Genomic DNA, 24951 nt, shown 5'->3' on the forward strand with positions numbered 1-24951 from the left:
CCTGGGACTATGGAGAAGGGAATGGGGGTGGGGCATGGATGGCAGGCAGGGACACCAGTCAGAAGGCTGTTGTAATAGTCCAGATGTGGGATTGTTTAAGAAAACCTGAAAATGAGTCTAGCTGCACCGATTGGGAGAGAAGCCTCTCTCCTCTCACTGTAGGGTAAGTGGAGTGAGCTTGTCTGCCTCTGGGACCTCTCACGCCCCCCGTTTCCCTGTAGGAGGGAGCCCTGCTCTCCTGGCACCCGGAACACTACTTGGCTCCAGAGCATGCCCCCCACTTCCCTCTCAAGTATCAGCCCTTCCCCTCCAGTTAATTTCATCCAACATCCCAGTGGCCTCCAGACTGATCACCACATATTTCATCCCGAGCCCTTTCATTTCCCTTCTGACTCCTCTTTGATCTTCTCCTGACCTCCCTGTGGCAGACACAGAGATAAATTTGTTGGCTTCTTGGCTGGGGAAGTAGGCCTTGTTCCTAGCTCTGGCCTGACACTTTCCCCTTAGCTCAGTGGAGCAGAAGCCTTGGGTTCCCTGAGGCCTGGGGCAGGGCAGAGGAGAAAGAAGGTGCTCTGGATGGTCTCCGTGCAGACATGAGGAAGGAAAGAGGAACCAGTTCTGATCTGCCCCATCAGTAGTGAGCCTTGCCTCAGTGGTCTTCACTCCCAGCAGCACATGGAGTCACTTCTGGGGGTCTTTTTAAACCTTAAATGCCTACTCCTCACCAGAGATTCTGATTTTATTGTCCTGGGAAGAATCCAGGATTTCGTAGTTTTAGAAGCTGCCCAGGTGGTTATAATGTGTAGCCAGGATGGAGAACCACAGCTCTCCTAATGTGATACAGAGAGATGCTGACACTAGGTGGGGGTGTCCAGGCAGGAGTCTCAGCCCTGGCAGTTTTTTTTTTTTTGCTGGATTTACTTTGGACAAACTTAGTTTCTTTGAGCCTCATCAATTTCCTTTTCTGTGAAACGTGGACTTTGACAGCACATACTTCTTACGATGGTTAACGGACAGCCAAGTCACGTAATTGCAATGGCTGGCCCATAGCATCCCACCAAGAGCACAGACTGGTTATTTTTCTTACTATTATGGCTTCAACTTAGGCATTGCTTTATCCCACTGGTTCTCCTTCATAGCTGGCTACTTTTGTGTGAGTTCGAGGATCAGATTTCTAACCCTCATCCATGGAAGGAGATGTACTGAATAGGCAGGAAAGGCTGGGGTGTAAACTCTTACAAAATGATTAATAGAGTAAGGCTGTTTCCAGAACCCCCCCCCTTTCCTCTTCCTGTACTCTGAGGTTTATAGACAGGATCTGAGGCCAGTGGAAGTACTTTGGTACCAAGCATGCAGGGCCAGGAAGGATGGAGAAAGAATTCCTCTGGAAATTTTTCCTTTAATAAGCAGTTTCAATGCCATTATGAAATAAGACTTCCCATAGCTTTCCTGCCGAAGTCTGTTCCATTGGTCCCGGGATGGTTACATTCCTCCCTATGGCCTGTGTGGTCTTTTCCTATGAGTAGACTCTTGGAGTGGCTTTCCACTTCTGGCTTCCTTTGGGTTGGGACTAAGGGGCCTGGGGTGTCCAGCATGGCAGGGGGTGCTGGGGATGAATGGGTCCTCCTGGTCACAGTTAGCTATGTAAAGAACTCTGTCCCCTTATTCCTGATATCACAAATGTGTTTTGCTGGGCACGGTGGAGATGTCAGTGAAGGATGGAAAGTTCAGGGCAAATTCATCACCACTCCAGGAAAAATAGCTCTTCATAATGAAAAGAATGATGTATCTCTCTCAAAAGATTTGAGACTCAAGGAGATAGGCTGTGGTGCTCTGGGATAGCTGAAACTAAGTTCCAAAGAGAGGCTCAGAGAACCAAGTGACAGCTGCTAGGAGAAGCCCAGGCCTCCACAGCTCTTGTGATGGATTTCTAGCCTTTGGGATATTGCATTGCCTCTCCATAGAAACCAGCTCTCTATTAAGGCAGAAAACAAACAATGGTTTCAAATGGGAGCCTTAAAAGGATTTAGCTGAAGACTCTAACAGCAATTCAATTTCTGAAAGTTGATGCTGTTTTAAGAAGCAGCAGTAAAATTATCCTAAAGAAATTTTAAATGCTATGACTGCACCCAGAAGTATTGTGTGTTGAAACTTAATCCACAAACATGAATTGCCCTAAAGAGCATCTGTTTCTCCTGTTTTGTCACTAACCATCAAAAGGACAGGTCTTCAAAATTGCAGCCATTGATGGGTAACTGAAATGCTTCTGCCACAAGCATAACCCAGGGTGAGTTGCTGCAGGGGATTAATTAGGTGTCCTAGTGAAAGAGGCTTTTTTGGCTCGGCACCTGTGGCTCAAGTAGCTAAGGTGCCAGCCACATACATCTGAGCTGGCAGGTTCGAATCCAGCCCAGGCCCACCAAACAATGATGGCTGCAACCAAAAAATAGCTAGGCATTGTGGCAGGTACCTGTAGTCTCAGCTACTTGGGAGGCAGAGGCAGGAGAATCACTTAAGCCCAGGAGTTGGAGGTTGCTGTGAGCTGTGATGCCATAGCACTCTAGCCAGGGCAACAGCTTGAGGCTCTGTCTCAAATTTGAGATAGAGTCTCACTGCCACCCTGGGTAGAGTGCTCTGGCATCATAGCTCATAGCAACCTCCAACTCTTGGGATTGAGCAATCTTCTTGCCTCAGCCTCCCAAGTAGCTGGGACTCTAGGCATCCACCATAATGTCCAGCTAATTTTTTTCTATTTTTAGTAGAGATGAGGGTCTCGCTCTTGCTGAGGCTGGTCTCAAACTCCTGAGCTCTAGCAGGCCTCCCAAAGCTGCTAGGATTACAGGCATGAGCCACCACGTCCACCCTCATGGAGAAGCTTTATGGCAACATTTAAAACTATCATAGCTTGATGTTAATTTTTGACAGTTACAAAAAATGATTATGATTTCAACATTAGTTTCTATTATTCCCATTAAACTTTATTGAATAATGGTTAATCATTTATCCTGAGACAATCTGGTCATATGGTAAGATAAAATGTCAAATGTTTAGCAGCACAGTGTCAGAAATTTAGGAAACAGACAAGAAATAATGATCTTCATTTCATCATGGAAAAATGAATACTTTTCCAAAAAGATAAAAGCATTTTGGAAAAACTTGGAATTTTTCAGAAAGAGGAATAAAAATGGTGTTGGCCTAATGGCTGGTCTGATTAGGTAGGAATCTGTGAAGGAATCTGCACTCAGGAAGTTTAGGTTTAGATATTCATCACCACTGTTGTTTTGATTGATTTTACCCATTCTTGAATGAATACAGTAGTTCCTCCCATCTGAGGTTTTACTTGCTGTGGTTTCAGTTACTTATGGTATAGCGTAGAAGAAATTTTGGGAGAGAAGCAGAGAGAAGTTGATTTCATTCTTATAACTTATTATAGTTTATTGTCATGATCATTCTATTATTAGTTATTGCTAATTTCTTACTGTGCCTAATTTATAAACTTTATTATAGGTATAGGAAAAAACTGGGTAAATACATAGGGATTGCTACTATGCACAGTTTCAGGAATCCACTGGGGGGCCTGGAACATATCCCTGTAGATAAAAGGGGGACTACTGTCATAATATTAGCAGCAACTACAGCAAATGTTGTTATTATAAATATCGACACCAGTAGGAGTGGTCATAATAGTAGTTGGCATCGGTTGTTTCTGCTGGCTCAGTATCTCCGTCCTCTGCTTTTGGTTAATAGCAAGGTTTTCTTTGAGATAATTACCCCTCCTTCGTGGATCTGGTCCTGGTTGGGATGTCAAAGTGTGTGTCTTCCCCTGCCCTGGTGAAGCTGATTGTCCTGGTAGCAACAGCCTGAAGACACCACTGCCACTTCCTATTACTTACGTGGTGGGGGCTCTCCTGCTTCCTGAGTCTTTACAAGGCTTGGCCATTCTGCTTATCTTTCAATTCTGTCAACTATCTCAGAGTCACCCAATAAGTTTTCTATTTTCTTAAGGTTTTTTTTTTTTTTGAGACAGAGTCTCACACTGTTGCCCAGGCGATAGTGCCATGGTGTCAGCCTAATTCACAGCAACCTCAAACTCCTGGGTTCACGTGATCCTTCTGCCTCAGCGTCCCATGTAGCTGGGACTATAGGTGCCCACCACAATGTCCAACTAATTTTTCTGTTTTTAGTAGAGATGAGCCTCAGGCTCTGAGGCTGGTCTCAAATTCCTGAGCTCAAGAGATTCTCCTGCCTCAGCCTCCCAGAGTGCTAGGATTACAGGCATTAACCAGTACATCTGGCCCTTTTTTCTTAAGTTAACCAAAAATGATTTTGGTTTGCCTTGCTTTGTAATCCAAGAACCCTAACTAATACTTGGGAGGTGACATTAGTAATAGTAGCTGTGGTCATCACTGTCATCCTTTTCGAAGTCAGAGTAGTAATAACTATCATATACTTGTTATTTATTATGTTCTGGGCACATTCTAAACATTCTCTCATTGCTTCCTCCTAACAACTGGGGACTAGCAGACATATCACTGTCACCCCCTTTTGCAGGTGAGAAAACTGTGGCTTTGAGACATCAAGTAACTTGCCTGTTACTGGTAAGTGATGGAGTCAAGAAGCAAACCCAGCATCTCCAACTGTGGTCCTTACATTCTTGATTACATCCTTTGTAATCTGCTTCTCTACCAAATGACTCAACAGGATGTGCCTGGCAATGTGCTAATCACTTTACATCAGACATCTCATTTAATTTTTACAAAAAGAATCGAGTTTCAGTGTGTGTTCTGATGGCAGCCATACGGATGGGGAACAGTGGCTCAGGCAAGTTAAATATTAGTGCTTTGTGCAAGATTGCTCGATACTCACACTCCAAGCAAAGCCATCTAGCCTGTTGGGAGAAGGATGAAGACCAGGGCCTTTGTCTGCCCAGACTTCACCTCATTCAGTGTTAGCAGAACAAAAAAACGTTTAAAAGATGCTGAGCATTAAGCTTCCTTTGGAGGATTCCCAGGAGGCTGCAGCAGAAAAGGAAAACTTCCTTGTACTGAGATAACTTTGAAACCCTTATACTGAGGTCAGTTTTTTCCCTCCCTTTCTACTTTGAGAATTCCAGACCTGATTAGATCATGCTCTGGACTGGAGTCGGCCAAGGGCCGTGGTTTAAATCACGTGCTCCTGATGACCTTACAAGAACATCTTAAAAGGATAAATCTATTTGTTTTACACTGAGATAATGGAAAATACAGCCACCTGTGTCCTCTCCAGGAGAACTTGCTTGCCAAGTTGGTTTTCATAACATACTTTTACACTTGATTTATCTTCTCTGAAGACTGAGACTTTAAAAACTAAAAAATAGAGCAGCCCTTCGTAGTGCCTGTGCCGGAAGCAATAGAGCCCAGAACATCAGCAGAGACCCTGCAACCACAATCAGCAGGTTGATGTGCTTCCGGACAAGGGGAACGAAGACCCCGAATTCCTGTGAGTCTGGGGAGATTTTCAGTGGCCGTATTTTTAGGGCTTGGTCATGGAATGAATGATTGGAAGTCACTTGTATGAATGGAGATTGGCTCCCATGACCACCACCATCACCAAATCCCACTGGCATTTATAGCCCTCAGCTCCAAATTCCTAGGTCAAGTGGGGTTGAAAATTTGGAATTTGTACCCAGGAGGTAGAATCAGCCCATTTCCAGAAATGAGCTCGTCGTGATGATTTTCTTAGAGGATGCTGATGGGTGTGACACAGGGAGCAATCAAGGTGATGGCAGAAGAGCAAAGGAGCTCTGCTTTGCTTTTTGTAGCAGTTACTTCTAAACATTTTACAACTTTCAGAAGAATAGGATGGAATTGTCTTGACTCAATATCTCTGTGTCTAATATTCTCTTCTGTAAAATTATGGCAATCTAGTGCCTAACTCAGGCTAGATGGGAGATTTTCATGAGATAATGCATGCACCTGGCCTAGGGAAAGTTGCCAATAAACGGTGGGCTCTTCCAAGCAGCTTCCAAGCTCAGTCATTCTGAGTCCTTATCTGTGCCTCTGGTCTGCCTTCAGGGACTTATGGGCTACTTAGATTACCTCTAAATCCCTTCCTAGGCTAACACTCTATTACCTAAGTCCATTCCTCTTATTTTATAGGTGACAAAAGAAAGTGATGCCCAGAGAGATTAAGTGACTTGTTCAAAGCCACACAGTAGGCAAACATAATCCTCTCATGTATTAGTTATCTATTGATGAATAACAAATTACTCTAAAATATAGCATCTTCAAACAATGAACATGTGTTACCTCACATGAGTTCTGACGCCAGGGATCTGGGAGCAGCTTAGTTGTGTGGTTCTGGCTCAGGCCTGCTCGTGACATGTTGCCAAGGTATCAGCTGTGGCTGTGGTTTCTGAAAAATGGACTGGAGCTGGAAGATTCATTTCCAAGATGATCCTGAAGGGTAGCAGAATATGCCCCCCCCAAAATATGCCTCTTGAACATAAGAATTATTTTGAGCTGAAGGCAAGTGAAAGAAAGCAGATATAAGAAGAGGTTTCTGCCCTCCTCTTATCTGCCTAAAACAGGTCATACCTTTCTAAAGGTGTCCCCCCTCCTCCCTAGATCAGGAAGGACAGAAGTTAATCACCAGAGACAACTGTAGACCCTTCTTAGCCCAGAGAAGGCACCCGAGGAATCTACTGAACAGACCTCACCAGCTAGCCTTTTTACTTTGTTATTTCCCCTCAGATTTGCTTTCCCATAATTTGCCACCCCTAGAAGCTCTAAATCTTTTGCCTTTGTCTTACCTCTTCTCTAAAACCTTATTGCTCTTTTGTTGAAAGCCATATAAGCTAAATTCTACCCACCGCTTTGCGTTCTTCCCTGGATGCTTCCATGGACACGGCATGCATCATGCACGTCTTAGTAAGGATCTGCTTGCTTTTCTCTCGTTCTGACTTTTATCAGTCTAATTTGTGGGAACCTGAATCTAAGATGGGTGGAGGGAAAACAGTTTTTTCTTCCCCTACAGCCTATCCCCATGGCTGTTGTCAGGGGGCTTTGGTTTCTTGAGGTAGTAGCCTTTCTCGGGACATGACCTCCTCCAGACAGCACGATCCCAGAGGGAGTGCATGCAGATGGAGGCAGAGGCATTTTTCATAGTCCAATCTCGGGAGTGATGACAGCACATCAGTCCCAGCACATGGGTGCTGTCATCACTTCCATCGTTATCGGTCGCATTCATATGTACCACCTCTGGTAATCCGCAGTCAGGGACTGCCTAAGATCATTGGATGCCATTGTGGAGGTTGGCAACCACATCTTCTTAAGTTAAAGACAAAGTCCTTGACATGCCCACGGAGATCTGCTCACCAGATCAGTTCCATCTGTCTCATCGGCCCTCTTCATTTGTTCAGCTCTGCCAACACTTTCTCTGGGAAGCCTTCCCTGATCCTCTGGACTAGGTCTGGTCTTCTGGTCACATGCTTTGTATTGGTAGTGATTAGTCATCAATTACTAAATGGATGTCTCCCTAATAGGAATATGTGGCCTGCCTTGCTCTCTCTGGGTAACCAGCAGGGATCACAGATCATAAAGTCAGGCCCAGATCCCAGGTTTCTTCACTCCAAATCCTGGGTCCAGATTCTCACTAACCACATTGAAATCCTCATTCCTAGAGGGAGAAAAAATAGCTGTTATTGTGCTTTGTCCTTACACAAGGCTCTTCCTCTCAGTTCTAAAAATAGAGTCGTGGATTTTTCCAGACTGAGCATTTAGGCTACATTTGTGCTTTCAAGCCCCCTGCATTGACCACTAGAAAGCACTTCCTTTACAGCATATTATTTTATTCCCTCAATTTGATTCTTCTTTGTTAGCCAGTACAGAGTTTCAAACGTTACCACCCACACTCTTTGGAGGCCAAATTCTGCTTCTAGAATATACTAGGGGGAAGAGCTGGAGTAGAGAATTCTTTATTTTTACCTGGTATTATGGTTGGGCACAGTGAATGAGCCACCTGGGGCAGTGCGGGATGTCACAGTTTGAACCTACATAGAATTCATGTCTGTAGCCATGGTGGGAGGACCACCAGGAGGGCACTTTCAGGATGGCTCTCCCACCTCTAACTTAGAGGAGGCAGAGGCTGGAGGGAGCCCATGAAGTCATACAAGCACTGCATTTGAGTCCTGTGGAAAGAAGGCTGATAAAGGATAGAATGAGAAACTACTTGTACAAGACATTCTGTGACCCTTGAGGACATCACTTCCTTCCTTTGGAAGGTCTAGGTGACCCCTGTGATGCTGAGTGAGAGAGGGACAATATTCTGACTTCTAAATAAACAGCTAAAGGCCCAGCAGGTGTGGGAGCAGTTGTAGGTGCTCCCTTGCTATGGACATTGGCATTCTCTGGGAGGCACATACTGTGAGCTCTCGGGGAGACTTAGATGCAGGTGACATAGGTGAGTGGATTAGGAGAAGAAAAAAATCCCAGTGGCTGCAAGTGGGTACATTGTGTCTATGGTGATTGATTGGCTTGTGAGCATCTGGGAAACACATCCAGGGGAGGCAGGGATACAAGAGACTGAGATCTCATGGGTGCTGACATTATCCAGGGTCCTATGGGAGAAGGAGCCAGTGATGTGTTGGGATGGCTGTTAGGTGACTAGGTGCTGCCCATAGATCAGAGAGCTCTGAGAAACTCAAGTTCATGTAGAATAGGCCCACTGAAGTTAGAGGCTCAGAGGACTTTAGAGATCATATAGTCCAACCCTTCACTTTCCAGAGGAGGAAGCTAAAACCCAGGAAGAAAGCTCAATTTCCCCATGGCAGACAGCTAAGATGGAGCTCTGAGTTCTAACCTTTGTTCTTTTGGAACTTAAGGAAGTTAGGAAACTTACATACATCTCTGGTATTTCCTTGAGATCACTGAGACTTGAAGGAGTGGACTAATGCTTGGAAAAAAGCAGGTACTCACTAGGCTGGATGATTTGGTGTGGTGTGACCCGAGGGACAGAAGAAAGCTGGCTTCTTTGAGATGCCTCTCCTGATGGCACACCCTGAACTCAGCAGTGAACTTACCAAGGTCATTCCTTTGGGCTGAATTCAGGCACTTAGAAAAGTTGTTTTTAGTAGAGAAATTATCCCAGACAAGAGAGACAATTACTCTACAAGTAATCATGGGAGAGGGGCTGGGGAAGAGAACCCAAGTCTACAGCAATAGCAGAGATGGCGCAGCTATGAGCAATGCTGGGCCTGGGTGATGCTGAATGGGGAGCTCCCAGCAGGCCAAAAACACTGAACAGATGCTAAGATGGGGATGGAGTGGGAATGGAAAACCATGATCCAATGGGCCACTTCCCAACTTTACTGGGGGACCCCTCTGTCTCCCCCATCTTCCCCTGTCTCCCCCCCATCTCCTGTGCTCCCTCCAGGCAGGATCCCTGGTTTCAAGTAGTCTGATATGGATCAGTCACATGCTTAAAAATCCCCTTGTTTACATGACGATCCTGTCTGGGCTTTGCTTCCCTGCAAATAAGGAAGGAGAAGGGGGCTGGGGACAAAGAAAAAGAAAAGGGTAGAGAGATAGAGAGAGGGAAAAGGGGGAGAGAGACAAATCTGGGAAAGAAAATGAGAAACAAACACATGCACAGACAGAAGGAGACATACAGAGAGACACACCAAGAGAAAGACCAGACATGACCAGTAAATTGCTTCCAGGGTGGAAGGAACCAAATACGCCCACTTTCGAGACCTCCTGGGGCCACTGTTTAATAGCAACCAGCCGCCTAGCTGCAGGTGGGCCTCTCACCTGACTCCCATTAGAGCTCCCTGCCTCTGGAAGCCCACATGATTTATGGGCCCCTCTGGGCTCATGGCCAGACAGCTGCCCCCCACTCACCAAACACAAGCTGACCCCGAGTTGCTCTCCTTTGTGCATGAGGCCGGGCAGGTGGATTTGAATTTCTAATGACTGCAGACACCTGTGTTTCCCTGAAGCACTTGCCATGGTGATGGAGAACAGCTCCAGGCCATACCTAGAAGGAATAGCCCAGCAGAGGAAATAGGAGAGACAGACTTATTGGTGGCATGAAATATCACGTCGAGTGTGGGCCTTGTTTGATTTCATTAACTGTTTACATTTCCCTGGTGCATTTCACTGGTCCCCTGCCTGAAAACAGAATTGGAAACATAAATCTTCAATGAAGTCAGATTTTCCAATGAAATATGATAAGAAAAAAAGTCCAGAGCCAAATCACAGGTAAATGGGCCCAGTCCATCAGAGGGACATTCGTAAGGAGCCCGGTGTCAGCACAGCCCTGATGCTGTCTGACTTACCGTTGCCTGGAGGCCCTGGGGGACCCATGGTGAAGCAGAAGGGGAGAAGCAGGTCTGCAGGCCTGAGGGAGGCACACGTGGGCTTGGATTTATGGGCCCCACTTTGGAGAGCAGCGCCCGTCCTGTGGTAATTGTGTTGTTGCAGCTCGTGGAAACTCAAGACTGAAAGTTTCAGGCCCATGGTTGAGGCAGCAGTGTGGAGGGGAAAGAAGATTTTGTCACAAGTCCTAAATCCCCTAAGATGCAATGCAACTCCAGCTACTCACCTATCAGGTGCTTTGCAAAGAGTAACCCTTTCATCCTCGGGGAATATGTCTTTAAAGTCCTCACTGTCTGTGGGTGCCAGCTCTCAAGGACCAGCTGACCCCTGCAGCTGCCTCTGCTCAAAGGAGAAAGTGTTTCCTGCTAGAAATCTTTATGATGCTTTTTTACAGTCCAAGGAAGGAGCTTTTCCTCTCTCAATTTTCCAGCCTGTGACTCCAGAAGAAGTAACTTCTACTGCTCTTTAAGGCCTTACTCCTCAAACTGTAGTCTGGGGGGCCAGCATCATTGGCACCACTCGAGACCTTGTTAGAAATGCACCACAGTCTCCATCCCTGGCCCAGTCCCACTGGGTCAGAATGATGCCTGCTCATGGGCTTAGTGTTGGGCCCTGCTGCATGTGGACAGGATATGCAGGGGCTGTGGTGGTTAGACTGGCCTTGGTAAGCTGCAGTCCAGGCTGCTGTGCCCTGTGTAACCTCCATCTCTGCCACCAAGGCTATTCAGTTCACCTGCCCATCATGCCAGGCCTAGGTGGCTGATATCAACCAGCTGAAACATTTTTGTCCATTTGTTGTTCGATGCCTCTTCTGTGGTGGAGGCTGCAGTCAAGTTGCTGTCTCAGGCTGAGATCATCTGAGGGGCTGGAGACTCTGCACTCAAGCCCATTCATATGACTTGTGAAGAGGCTTCTGTTCCTCGTGTGAAACTCCAGAGGGCTGCTCACACATGTCAGCTAGCTCCTTCCAGAGAGACTGGAGAGAGAAAGAGAAAGATTGAGAGAGAGAGAACCAGGGGGATCCTCCCGCACAACACTTGCACCAGCCAACCACCACATGGTCATCAAATGGGAAGTCATCTTTGCCTACTGTGCTGCTGATCTTCCTCCATATATAATCAATCACAGATTCCATTGTTTTAACCTCTTCAGTGTCTCTCAGATCAAGCTGCTTCTCTCCATCTTGTTGACTCCAGGGACCAGAGAGATCTGAGTCTGAGGTATAAATCTGATCAAGTCATTGTTGGTCCTTAGAATTGTTCCCATTGCCCTTAGAATGAAGTTCATGGTTTCCAAGGTCTGCCTACATCTCTGGCCTCCTTATTGGATGGTCCATCTATGTCATAAGTGCCCTCTACTCTCCCTCCCTTCTTTTTTTCTTTAGGTCTGAAGTTCAGTGTCACTTCCTCAGGGAAGCTGCTATGACCCTCAGTGAAGATCGCCTCCCCCATTACAAGATTCTAGAACATCCATTGTGTTGCTCATTACATTTGTTCAATGTCGCCTTGAGATCTGGTCTGCCAATCCACATGGTGAGGGACCACACAGGTTTGTGCACACCTGTCCTCCCAGGATCTGATGATGCAGATCATAGACACGCAGTAAACTGTGTTGAGTAAGCGAATGGATAATGGTTACTTGGGCGTTGTCCTTGACTTCTTTCCATAAAGACAAGTTACTTTACGTACAAACCCATTTTACTCCAGTGAACAATGTGCGTTCAATGCAAAGACCCCCAGGGGCACTTTCTGGATCCTGGAAGAGTCCACTGAGAATAGGCTTGTCAGTTTTGTCTTTGAGAAAATGCACATTTTGCCTCTAGACCTTTGACCGGAAGCATAAATGTACAAGGCAATATAATTTTCAAATGTTCATTTGCCTCAAATCAACGTAGAAACATAGCCTAACTGATATCAACAGACCTGAGGAAAACAGTTCCTACTTTAGTTTAGGCTTCATTTAAATACCTGATGGGAAGATTTTTTTAAAACTTCAAGATGAAATGTTCATACATAGATAGATAGATATAACAGTTAATAGTAATAATAATAATAAACATTGAGCTCTCATTATTTATAATAGCCTCCTTTTAATCATCTCATAATTAAAGGTAGCTATTACCTCCTTTTTATAGATGAGGAAACGGAGGCTCAAAGGGGCCAATAAATTTGCCCAAGTTCATATATCTAGGAAATAGAAAGCCTTGATCCATACTGAGGTCTGTTGACCACAGTGCCTGCATTGTGCCACTGATCCCCATTGTCTTCACTTTGAACTATTCTATTTTTTATATCTTTTCTCACCCAAAATGGCTCAACTGCTTTTAACTCTTGAACTCGTCACTTGGATGGTGGTCAAAATATTTGCCAATGTTCTTTGTAAAGCTTCACAGCTTAGTTGCATAGCAGACAACTTTTTTTTTTTTTAAATTGAAGTTTATAAATATACACATGGAAGTCAAGAACAGGTTTCCCCAAGTGACTCAGGAGCACATTGACTATGAAGGAGAGGGTTTGCCAGTTTTCAGCAATTTGTGTGAAGAATGACATAGAGCCAGAAGAATGTGGCCAAGAAATCACCACAGATGTACCTACCCCCTTGCTTGGCTCCCAGGGGAAGAGGGTGGAGCTGAGCCAGACCTGGAGGCAGAACATGACTGCTCATTGTGTAGGTGAACAGCAGGAATTCATTAAGGGCTAGAGACTTCCATGGTGGGGCCAGCAATAGCAGCCTCCAATGGAAGGGCCCTTTGTCTTTTCCACAGTCTACCCTTCTCCATCTCTGGCCCTGGCTGACTTGAACTTTGTGTTTTGTGCAGCTGATGAAAACCAAATTTAATTGCCAGGGGTCCGGGATGCCTCTGGCAGATTTGCAGAGCAGTTTCCACTCTGCCTTCTCTCCTTTGGCTCTCCCGGTGTGTGGTTGCTGCTCAGTGGCTGATCTGCAGAGGTTCCAACTCCAGAGAGGAGGGACTGTAGGTGGTCATGAAGATAGCCTTCTCTGTTCTGCATTCATTCACTCAAAACTGGCTTCCCTGGTGGCACTAGAAAAGGTACAGTTTTGTTACAGTGTCTTGTCCTTTTGTGTGAAAATTAGTGTGTATTACGACTTGGAATTAAATGGGTGGCCTGACTCTACTATAGTCAATCACAGATTTCTGAATGCCGATTATTAGTAGATAATTCTTAATTCCAGGTATTATTCCCTACTTCCCAGCATGTCACTTTACCTTTTTTTATCCACAGACTTTCTTGTGATTATTTCTCCCAGAAGCCAGCAGTTGTAGGAGGCAAGGGTGGGAGTGGAGGTGGGGTTGGGATAATACAGTAGAAATAGCTAACATTTACTGAGGATTTAGTATATATTAGGCACCATTCTGAGCTTTTTACTCTAATCCTATGCTGTGAGTACCAGGTCGCAGGTACCAGTATTCTTCCTGCTTAACAGATAAGGAAACTAAGGCCATTATAGGTGAAATAATATGCCCCAGTGTACATTTGGATTCAACACTTTGCAGTATGATCCACAGCAAGTCAGGAATATGAAAAAGAAGAAGGGTCCTCCAAATATCCACTATGCAGTTGATAGTCCGTACTCAACAGTTGTTATGTATATATAAAATCACTTTCCCAAATCTAAGAAATATTTGGCTAATTCTTCAATTTTGACTTATAAAGATCAGTGATTCTAAAAAAGGTGGGAGTTTGCAGATGAGACTTCAATGAAGGTCATGGCTCTCTCTTACCCCAAAAACTGTATGCAAAATTTCAAGAGGTGTAAACTCCCTCTAAAAACTCCTTGCCAATAGGGAACTTCCAGATTAAGGAGCCCTGATTTAGAATAATACTAAACTATTGATATGAAAAATGGAATCGACCATAATGGGGACAGAAGAAGCTAAACTTGCTTAGGAAAATCAAAATTTGTGTAGAGCTGTAAGGCCTCAGGTAAACCACTGACTTTTCTGTGACATAGCCGCAGATCCCCCCTCAGTGTCCCAGCCCTGGGTTTAATGTGAAGTTCAGCAAAGTACTATCTGATTATTGCTTCGAGTTCTCCAGAAAAATGTGTTTCCTTCCTTTGCAGAGGATCTTTCTAAGAGTTGTTTTCCCCTTCTCTGGCCTTAGGAAATTGGCAAACCCAAAAAAGTGACAATAAACTAGCAAATCTACTCTTATGGGGATTCCAGACAGAGAGGTGCCAGCCTTTGATTCCAGGCCCCTAATCCTGCAGAAGCAAAGATCTGGTACCAGGGACTTCCTTAGGAAGCAGCCAATCAGGTTTGTTTGTAGGGGAGGAAAAGAAAAATCTTTTTTCTCTATCCATCTTAGATTCATTGACTGGCAGCCTGTAATTAGATTGACAAAAGACAGATTAACTAAGAGAAAAATAAACAAAAGGTTATTGACTACTTCATGTGGGAGTACCTAGTGATGAGAAACTCAAAGGTGTGGTTAGAACTTGGACTTATATAGCATCTCAATGAAAGAACAATTTGTAGAGAAGTGGCAAGACCAAAGAAAAGGACTTTTGAGCCTCTAGGGGTGGCAAATAATAGGAAGGCAAATCTATGGGGGAATTAATGGAAAATAAGAGCTAATTAAAGTTTCATTGTGTGGATTTTTCTGGGCAGGTAAGAGACTAAGACTGTTCCCAGTGATTCTCTTTCTCGGGTTAGAGATAGGAGGTGAAGACACACTTCTATTCTTCTCAACTGCCTTCAGCTGAAAATAGTCTTTATGCCAAAGTGGCATATTGTGGATGGCATATTTTCTGCCAGCCTTCAGGTTCATTCCCTGGAACCCCACCTTGTGTGTGTGTCCTACTATTGTTGTGGGAATGATCCAGCACCTAACAGGTTGTGTGTGTTGGGGAGGACGTGGGTGGGGATAAAGGGAAGAAGGGAGTGGTGGTGTCAGCTGGTTGCAGAAAAGGATTTCTGAGAGCATCTTACACTTACAGTTATTTGGCAATGAAGTCATCTCATCACTCTCGTCCCCATGGAAAAGCATAAACATAAATTAGGATATAAACGTATAAATACAAGTCTGAGGTTGCTGTGGGCTATGATGCCACAGCACTCTACACAGGGCTACAGAGGGAGACTCTGCCTCAAAAATAAACAAACCCAAACAACATATACTCATTATTTCCCAGTGACACTGGTCAAATTGACTTCCTCTTAGAAAGGCCTGTCTACTCCCCTCCGTGGGTTGAGATCCCATTTCTCAGACCGCAGGCCACACCTCCCACAGGCCCTGCCCCTGAATGCTCACTGGCTTCTCTCAGCTTTGGTTCTTAATCTGATAGTCCAAAAAGGGCCTAAGGGTGGCCCAAAGCCCCAGCTCCCCAGAACTGGGTGTGATTCTTGCTCTGCCACTTTCATTTGAGTGATCTTGAGTTAGTCACTTAATAATCTCTGGGTCTTTGTTTCTGCATCTAAAAACATATGGACAATACCACCTAGTGTATGTACTCAGTGACTGTAATGGTTGAATATGATTTTGTATACCCAGAATCCTAAGAGGCCGTGCTTATTATCTAGCAGCCAGGGCCACAGCCTCTGGACCCAAGCTGCACAGGTTCAACCCTAGCTTTATCCTTCATTAACTATGTGATCTTGGATGGAATTATTGAGCTCTCAGGGGCTCCATTTCCTATCTGAAACAGAGAGGATGGGTTTATTGTGAGGAATAACTGAATTAATACATATAAGGTACCCCAACCCAGCACAGAGAGTTGATTTAAAACATATCATCCTTACCTTGTCATCCTGGCTTACTTCAAGATGCCAGCAGCTGTCTGTACCTACACTGAACCCCTTCACGGTGGAGGCAGGGTCCTGTCCTCTGAGTTCTTCCATTCTGGAGCCTAATGCCCTACCTGGCACAGCTCTGAAGCTGTTTATGTTGCTAAATTCACTGTGGTGGACATTATGGGAAGATGAATTTTCCAGTAGACTGTAGTTGCAAAAGGTAAGGTTTCCAAATGGTGATCTCCTGGAGTAAACAGAGGGGAAAGGAGAATTAGGGGGTAGATGGGGAGTGTTGAAAGTGGGGGAGGGAGGCACCCTTTTCCTCTTGTCACGAACTCCCTCACACCAGCCATGCTTTTTTTTTTATTAAGTCATTTGTACATAGATCATAAATATATTTATGCCATTATGGGATTCAGTGTGTTGATTATTTGTACAAATTGGAGTGCTTACATCCTACTAATCAACGTAGCCTTCACCTCATTTACCCAATTACAGCATTAAGACATTTGTGTTCTACACCCGGTAGATCCAACTTGCACTTGCAATGTGCTCCATAGGTGTGGTCCCCCTTCTAACCCTCCCTCTATCAACCCACTCCCCTCCCTTCCCCTCTCCCTCCCCTTCCCTCCTTCAATCCTAGGCTATAGTTGTGTTTCATTTTTCATATGCAAGTGTGAGTAATTATAAATTAGTTTCACAGCAGTACAGAAGTGCGCGGGACAGTGGGTGTTCAGGTGAGGACCAGAGCTGTTGTGTCCTCTGTGGGCGGCGGCGCACCTGAGCTTAATTAAAAAGCACGGCCAGAAACAACAACAAAAAATCCGGCCGTGCTTTTTGATTAAGCTCAGGTGCGGCGCCGCCCAGAGAGGGCACATCAGCTCCGGTCCTCACCTGAGCACCCACCGTCTCGCGCACTTTTGCTCCCATCTGGGGTGCGACCCCTTCCCCGCCCCAGCACCCAACGTGGGGAGCCCCCTCCGCCCGACCTGGACCGACCCCGAGCCGGGGCTTCCCTTTCCAGCCACACCTCCCCGGGCCGCGCAAGGGTTAAGAGAGCCCGGAGGTTTGGGCTGACGTTGCTCCGGCTGAAGGTGGCTCCCCTCGGACGGGGACCGGAGAGCCCGGCGAGCTGAAACCTGAGCTCCCGCTCCGCTGGGGCTTGGGGAGGTCCCTGTAAGAGCCGCCTGCCCGCCGGTCTCCCGCGGTCCCTCCTCTCCCTGCCCCGCAGACGCTCGGGCACCGCCGCGGGGAGGATGGAGCCGGGCTGGTGGGCGCAGCTGGGGCTCACGTTCCTGCAGCTGCTTCTCATCTCGTGCCTGCCGAGAGGTACCGTGAGTAGCCACCCCGGAGGGAGCAGGACTGGGGAAGTTTCCAGAGGAGGTGGCAGGGAGGCGTGGGGAGGGGCGCTGGGCTGGTGGTGCTGGAGCTCCCGGGTCCTACCTGGGGATGGGACACGGTTTTGTTACCCCTAACTGTGAGACGCAACTGTCGCAGGAGGAGGGGGGACCAGCTCCAGTTTTATTTGTTCTTTTTATCTTTTTAAACGTACCAGATTTCCTTGGGGAGTCTCTTCTGTCTGTATTACCGTTTTGACTTCCCAGAGCCAAGTTTCCTCTGGGACCAGCTCACGGAGAGGTGAGCAGCACAGGAAGAAGAGAGGGAGCGCCAGGGACGGAGAGCCGGGCTCTCGGGGTGTCCTTCCCGGGGAGTCTCAGACACAACCCTTCTGAAGAGAGCCCCAGCGTAGGAGCAGTACTCCCCCAGCGCGCGCGCGCGCACACACACACACACACACACACACACACACACACACTCTTCCTTCTCCATAAGGATGGGAAAGATGAAGTGGCCTGTTGTTTGTGGGGTGCTGCACAGCGAGTGTCTGGAAGAGCGCTGGCTTCTTCCCCTTTCACAGGTCACCTTCTGAGTCACAATCCCAGATCAAAAGGTCTGCAGGGGGCCAATGAGGGTGGGACCCCATACAGAGCTCCTGGGAGCCTCCCGGCCCAGCCCTGGCAGACACGGGGAATGGCAAGCTTGTTCTGTGATCTCTTGGGGACAGGCAGGAGGGAGGGCAGATAGAAAGAGTAGGGCAGCTGTGGGTGGGAGCCTCTGCGCTTCCCTGCTGCTCTGGCTGTGTGTCACCTGGGCTCTGCCTGAGAGGTGGTGCTGTGCTGCTGCAAACAGCTGGCAAGTGCCTGAGAGTGAAGCAGGAGAGTGGGGTGGTGAAGATGCCAAATGCAGTAACCTACCGTGTGGAAGGGGGACACAAGCCAGAAGGCCTCTTCCTTGAAGGTAAACAAAAAGCTGAGATACATCAACCCCCCTCTGCCCCATTTTGGTCAATACTTTCCATCTGCCCAGAGCCTGCCTATCCAGGTAAAATCTTCCTTAGTCATTTAGTATCAAGTTGGCCAGAGTGTTTCATCTGAATTTTGCCTGGATTGGCATCTGGAGCAGGCTGAAGACAGTGATGAAGGAAGAAGGAGCCCTTCCTGAGGGTCTGACCATCCAGAAGCCTGAACATTGTCCCAGGGCTAAGCTGCAGCGTTGCATGAAAACTTTTGCTGCCCCCTCTCTACCTTTTGGAACCAAACCTGCGGAGTGTGGTGCCCTTAACCCCGTTCCAGAGGACCCTGGTTCTTCTCAGAGTAGCAGGGTTCAGTGAATTAGATTTTTCATAGTTTTCTTGTAGCATCAACGTTATCTCCGCTTTATTTTTTAACAAAGTGGCAGGTAAGATGGTTCAAACTCATAAAAGTTAAAAAATCAAAGCTCAGCTGCCCCTTTTTCTTTTTTCTAGCCTAGGATCTGAAAAACCCATTTATTTCTGACCTGAGAACCTTTTTTACCTTTTGCTTTGGGGAGGGTGGTGCATGGTTTCTTGGCAGCCACGCTGCTGCCTGAACCAGAGAGCAGCTTCACGTGTCTAGTGAGGATATTTCAGTTGCTGAATGTTTTATTCACACTTAGAAGGAAGACGGAGGAATCTGAGTGCAGAAGGAAAATATTTCTTCAAGTAGTAAAGGAGTCCACTCCCTTCTGGAATTCTGAATCTGGCCCTGTTGAGAAAAGCTTGGAAGCATGATTTCCTCTAATTAGTTTTCTAAAAAGAGTACTTGCTGAAATATAAACATCCACTGGGGTGGTAGGGAGAGTGTTGTTGCTCACTGGCATGTGATCGCCTTGGGAGGATGAGAATCCAAACATGAGGCCAAGTGATAACCCAACATAAACAGAATGCGAGGGGAGAAACCCAACTCCGCTGACTTGACCAAGCAGCAGTAGCTTTGCCAAGGGCAATTCTGCCTGGATCGGAAAACCTCATTTAAAATATGGGACTCTTGGGAATGAAACCTTAATCTGGAGAACTTTGCAAGTGTTGCTTCCAATAGACATTAGCTTGTGGGGGAATGAACATAAATACAACAGCAGAAGATAATTCAAAATGCAGACTGGCTGAGAAAGGAATTGTGGAAAGAAATCAAGGGAGAAAGAGTGGCAAGAAAAATTAGATGTTAGTGTGCACTGGGATGTGTTAGCAAATTCCAAGGCGATGGAGAGCTTTGAAAATTGGACCTGCTTGGCAGGGGTGGGCTTTGGAGGGGATCATGAAGAGGATGTTCCCATAATACCTACTTTGAGAGCTCCTGGCTTCCCCAACAGGAAAATAATTTAATGATGGGATCATGGAGTTTGGGGAACTGAGAGTCATCTTAGAGATAATTTTAGTTTGAGTTTCTCAATTTCAGAGGACATTGAAATCAAACATCTAGCTAACGTGTCTTGAGCATGTAGGATGTGCCCAGTTTTTGAGCCAAATACTCTAAGTGCATTAATTCTCAGACTACCCTAATAAGGTGGATGCTGGTTGCATGAAGACGACTGCTGCCCCCTCTCTACCTTTTGGAACCAAACCTGCGGAGTGTGGTGCCCTTAACCCAGTCCCAGAGGACCCTGGTTCTTCTCAGAGTAGCAGGGTTCAGTGAATTAGATTTTTCATAGTTTTCTCGTAGCATCAATGTTCTTTCCACTTTATTTTTTAACAAAGTGGCGGGTAAGATGGTTCAAACTCATAAAAGTTAAAAATCAAAGGTCAGCTGTTGTATAGATGAGGTTCACGGAGGTTCTAAGGACATCCAGGCATGGTTCCCTAAAAAATTAAACATAGACTTGCCATTTGATCTAGCAATTCCACTTCTGGGTATATACACAAAAGAATTGAAAGCAGGGACTTGAGCAGCTATTTGTACCCTACTTTTCATAGCAGCACTATTTCCAATAGCCAAAAAGTAGAAACAGTACAAATATCCATTGACAGATAAACAGAATATGGTCTATACATACAATGGAACATTATTCAGCCTTAAAAATGAAGCAAATTCTATGCACGCTTCGACATAGATGAACCCTGAAAATCTTACACTAGGTAAAATAAGCCAGACATAACATTAGCATAGGGACTGGCAGGTTTTTCTTCCACTTCTAGATGGAACAAGGGGGTGGGGAATGAGAGAAAGAAGTTGGAGGACTGCAAGCTGAATGGGGAGAAATCAAGTGAGTAAAATCACTAAGGATTAATTGGTAACAGGAATTTTAAAAGCATCTGATATTACAAGCTTGGATTTACAAGCATCTAATATATTTTAACTTGTGTGTTTCATGGAATGTGAGTTTATTTTTCTCTGTGACCTCCAACTCTTCCACCAATGAGCTTTTGGTGGAAACTGAGGATGAGGCTGGATGTTCTTTCTGGGTCAGTAAACTGTGGACAAAGCACCTTTGGTGACCCAAAAGCAGAGATGACTTAAAGCATCTAAATCCTTAGAAGTATCTAGAAGTCTTGGAAAGAGCTTTGGAATGCCCCTGGCATGAACTATGGGGTTTGACTTAATCTTATCTACACCTGGGTGACACTGGCTAGACAGAAACGGCTGAGGTAATGATGTCTGGGGGACCTGATGACTGGCTGTAAGTCAGAAAATTATTTCCATCTGCTCCAGTGAGGGTGGCTAATCTTGATGCAAGAGAAAACTTCTCAACCCATCTCCTCTGAGGCCAGCTCTAGAAGCTGCAATTGATTTGGAGTGTGTGCAATTTAGAAAAAGTGCCATTCCAATCATAAATGAGGGAAGGTTACCTCCTGCTCCCCCCAAATGGAGAAGGAACTGTCACCTTCACTCTATAGATGTCTGAAAGTCACGAGGGCACAGCTGCCCTACACTCTTATTTTCTTTTCAAGGGGAGGGAAATACAGTGTTTACATTTTCTGGTTCCTGAATTCCAAGGCAGAGGACACAGAGGCCAGCTGGAACATTGAGAGCTACCAGATCGGTGGCAGACATTCTATCAGATCCCAAGCCTGGTCTATGTTTAAAGGAATTCTGTTTGTCATCATAGGATCTGGGCCAAAGCTTTTGGTTTATAATGGAGAGAAAGAAGTTAAAAAAAAAAGGGGGGGGAGGAGGATAAACCAGACCTTGTACCTATAAACAAAACCACAAAAGGAAGGCGGAGAATTGGAGTTGGCTGGAGATGTTCCACTCTCCGAATCAATGCAGTTTATCTATGAAACAAGACTCAGAGCCTATGTGGGTTGAGAGTGTAGTAAGCAAGGGTCACCTATTGAATCTCTACCCTTGTGGACAGAAACATCAGCAGTAGAAACACCTTTGAAGGGGCATGCCTAAGGGACCTGCTGTCAAATTTGGCTACCCAAATAATTTATTGAGTTGACATAGGCACTCTCCTACATGCCTTACATGTATTTAGTCAGTCCTCGCAGCAAACCTTAGTAGGCACGTGTTGTTACAGTCAGCCCCAGTTCTCCCACCAAGGAGCTTAGACAAGGAGCTTCAGTAGTTGCCCAGGTCACCGAGCCAGATGTCTGTGTTTTGAACCCAGACAGTCTGGCTCTGGGAGGCGTGCACAGCACTGCCATAGTAGGCAGCAGGTTCCACTGACCTGGCAGACCTGGCTGCATTGCCGGTGAATGATACAAGACCACACTGTTAGGGAAGAAGTGTGATTATCCTGTGAACATTCCAAGTGCTCAGACTGGCCTCAGGTGGGCCATGTGCTCACCTCTGGAGGTGGGGTGGGAGCAGGGAAAAGGGCAGAGGCATCAAGAGACCTGTGGCCCCCACCTGGACCCCAAGAGGAGCCATGTCCTAGAGGAAACGGGGCTAAGCAGACCAAAAATCCAACTGACTTTTGGGATAGTTGTCTACTGTGTCAAGAACCTCACTCCAATCAGACTTGGGAAATGAGACTCTTTGTCCCATGGTCAACTTTTATAATCCAAATCATGCCTGTTTGCAGAGGAACAGAATCAAGGAGGAGACCCTGTAATATTTCATGTCTGGCCCTGACACTGTGCTTTCCTGCTCTTTTATGGGTTTGTTCTGTCAAGATCATCAATGGGTAAACTCTTAAGCCATGTGTTAGGAGAAGCAGGCCAGGAATGAAGAAGGGGAGGATTTTTCTCCTTTCTTTGTTGGCAGAACATAGTTGATGGATAGTGCAGAGGATGAAGACTCACTTGCTCCCCTTCCTCTAATCCTAGGATGGGTTTTAACCAATTCATCTCAAGCTTGAATGAGGGTCTACTGTCTATCAGACACCAAAGTCTTGGATCTTAATGTCTGGTATTTAAGAGAAGTGCCTCCCTTGGCTAAGTAGCAAATGAAGACAACTATTTTTGTCACCCTTCTGCCTTTGGAGTTGCAGAAATGCCTTTATTTCTGCATCTGTCTGTGTCTCTGCCCTCTCTAAGGTTCTGACTGTCTCAGAGGGTTGAGTTAGTGGTTTGGCAGCAAGTATCTGTGTAAGTACTAGTCTGGTCAGTTGGGTTAGTGATTGGAAAATCAGGACTGCTGCTGCCAGAATGGAGAGAGTAGCATTTTTAGCTAACATTAGCTCATGGGGAGACACAGCGATTGTTCTCAAAAGCTGCATTTATGTTCTTCTTAGTAAAGTATCTCAAGAATGGAAGAAAAAGTATCCAATGTACTCAGCCCTACTATGAAACTAATTTATGGCTTTCACATGAAAGCTATAACCCAGTTGTAACCTAAGAATAGGGGGGAAGGATGGGCGGAGGGAGGATGATTGGTGGGATTACACCTGTGGTGCATCTTACAAGGGTACATGTGAAACTTAGTAAATGTAGAATATAAATGTCTTAACACAATAACTAAGAAAATGCCAGGAAGGCTATGTTAACCAGTGTGATGAAAATGTGTCAAATGGTCTATAAAACCAGTGTATGGTACCCCATGATCGCATAAATGTACACAGCTATGATTTAATTATAAAAAAAGCTGCATTTATGGAGGGTTAAAAAATATTTCCAGCCAGCTTAGTGGAAAACCACTGGATGGAGAGGGGATGTTGGCCCAGTTTGCTTCAAATCAAATGGAATGTTTGAGGACTCTGAGAAACTAAAGTGTCAGTGTTTTTCAAAGCCATGCCACTTCCATTAGTTCGTAGGATTTCTCTGGAGGTGATCAGTCAGCCCCCTTCACCATGGAGTAAACAGAGGTGGTGGTGAACACCTGAAATGCCCTCAGACAAGTTGTTTGAGTTTAGCTTCCAGTGGTGTCATTTATTCCTGAATTTTCCAACATACCCTTGGCTTACCTGGATGAGAAAAGAAGGGAGGACTTGGCTAATGGTAAAGAATCTTTGTTGGGCTTCCTGGTCTGGCTTTCTGCTTCCCTGGGGGGGCTGACTGCTTTCTTCCAAATGGTGTTCACCCTCCCTTCCAGGCAAGCCTGCTCCTCTGGCCAGACCACTGGTATAACAAAATGGGTAAATATCTCAAGCCCTTACAGAAATGAGATATGAACTATAATAAACAAAAGTATTGAGTAGGCTGGGTGCCATGGCTCCCAGTACTTTGAGAGCCCAGGGTGGAAGGCCAAGAATGCAAGACCAGCCTGGGCAACGTAACAAGACCTTCATCTCTACAAAAAATGGTGGTTGGCACCTGTAGTTCCAGATACTGGGGAGGAGTAACAGGAGGAGAAATAGGAAGATCATTAAACCCAAGAGTTCTGGGTTGTAGTGAGCTATCACTGCGCTCCAGCCTAGGGCAACAAAGCAGGACTCTGTCTCAAAAAAGAAAAAAAATGTCAGTAATGGGCCCAGGGGATTCTTCATTCTGGATGGCAGAGAGTCTGAAAAGTCATAGCAAGAGAGGCTAAAGGACTGTAACAGCAGTCTTGGTCACAAGTAGCCTTTACCTTGGGAATCACACATGCCTCCTGTGTCCATGTTCATGTATTTACTTGGCAATCCATATCAAACACCTGTCAATACCAAGTCCTGCAATAAAGAGAGATGTAATTAGCATTTTTGCAAAGTTGTTTGACCAGACCCTTGTACTATCCAGTGGAATAAGTGCTTTGTAAAATATAGTTCGGAAAATTCTGGTCTCTTGCTTGTAAGAAATAAACGTGGAAGAATATCTCACCACTACCATTTTGAAAGTCTATGAAACAAGGGCTTTTCTCTTCAGGTGTTTGCTGAGGTATCGCGGGAAGTATGATGTCCTCATGACTTAACACTTGCTGAGATGGAAATGGATTGTAGACTTTGCAGAGGGAATCTACACACCACCCCAGACTCACTTCATCATAACATCCTGGATTCTGTTTATTTTTGCTGAGTATCTCCTAGGATTAGCATCCCATGAAACTCGTTTTGAGAAATGCCATGCTGAACCATAATTTACGTTGCTGTGAGAAAAGTCCTCACCAGCACTGATCTGCATGGGGTATGGAGAAAACTCATTTCCTGTGTTTAAATTGTCTGAAGTAACATGATTGATCTGGG

The 24951-nt window shown here is 45.7% G+C and overlaps 1 protein-coding gene and 1 long non-coding RNA gene across 7 annotated transcripts in view; one reads left to right on the plus strand and one right to left on the minus strand.

The window, feature by feature from the left end:
- The window catches only part of PAMR1 (peptidase domain containing associated with muscle regeneration 1), a 161292-nt gene that overhangs the window by 62378 nt on the left and 73963 nt on the right, over positions 1–24951 (plus strand). For 2 of the 6 annotated variants that reach the window (XM_053561151.1, XM_053561153.1), the window contains exon 1: positions 17058–17439. The exons of the other annotated variants lie outside the window; for them this stretch is intronic. In XM_053561151.1, the coding sequence (XP_053417126.1) occupies positions 17367–17439 (73 nt within the window). In that variant the 5' untranslated portion in view covers positions 17058–17366. Of the gene's footprint in view, positions 1–17057; positions 17440–24951 lie in introns of those variants that run through there. 6 annotated transcript variants of the gene reach the window in all.
- Positions 8966–16336, minus strand: LOC128564995 (uncharacterized). The gene is made up of 3 exons (XR_008374192.1): positions 16120–16336; positions 10582–11331; positions 8966–10014 (listed from the first exon to the last, which is right to left on the minus strand). It is a non-coding gene; the product is annotated as an uncharacterized LOC128564995 (long non-coding RNA).

Source organism: Nycticebus coucang, chromosome 14 (assembly GCF_027406575.1).
Source record: "Nycticebus coucang isolate mNycCou1 chromosome 14, mNycCou1.pri, whole genome shotgun sequence".
Classification (NCBI taxonomy): domain Eukaryota; kingdom Metazoa; phylum Chordata; class Mammalia; order Primates; family Lorisidae; genus Nycticebus; species Nycticebus coucang.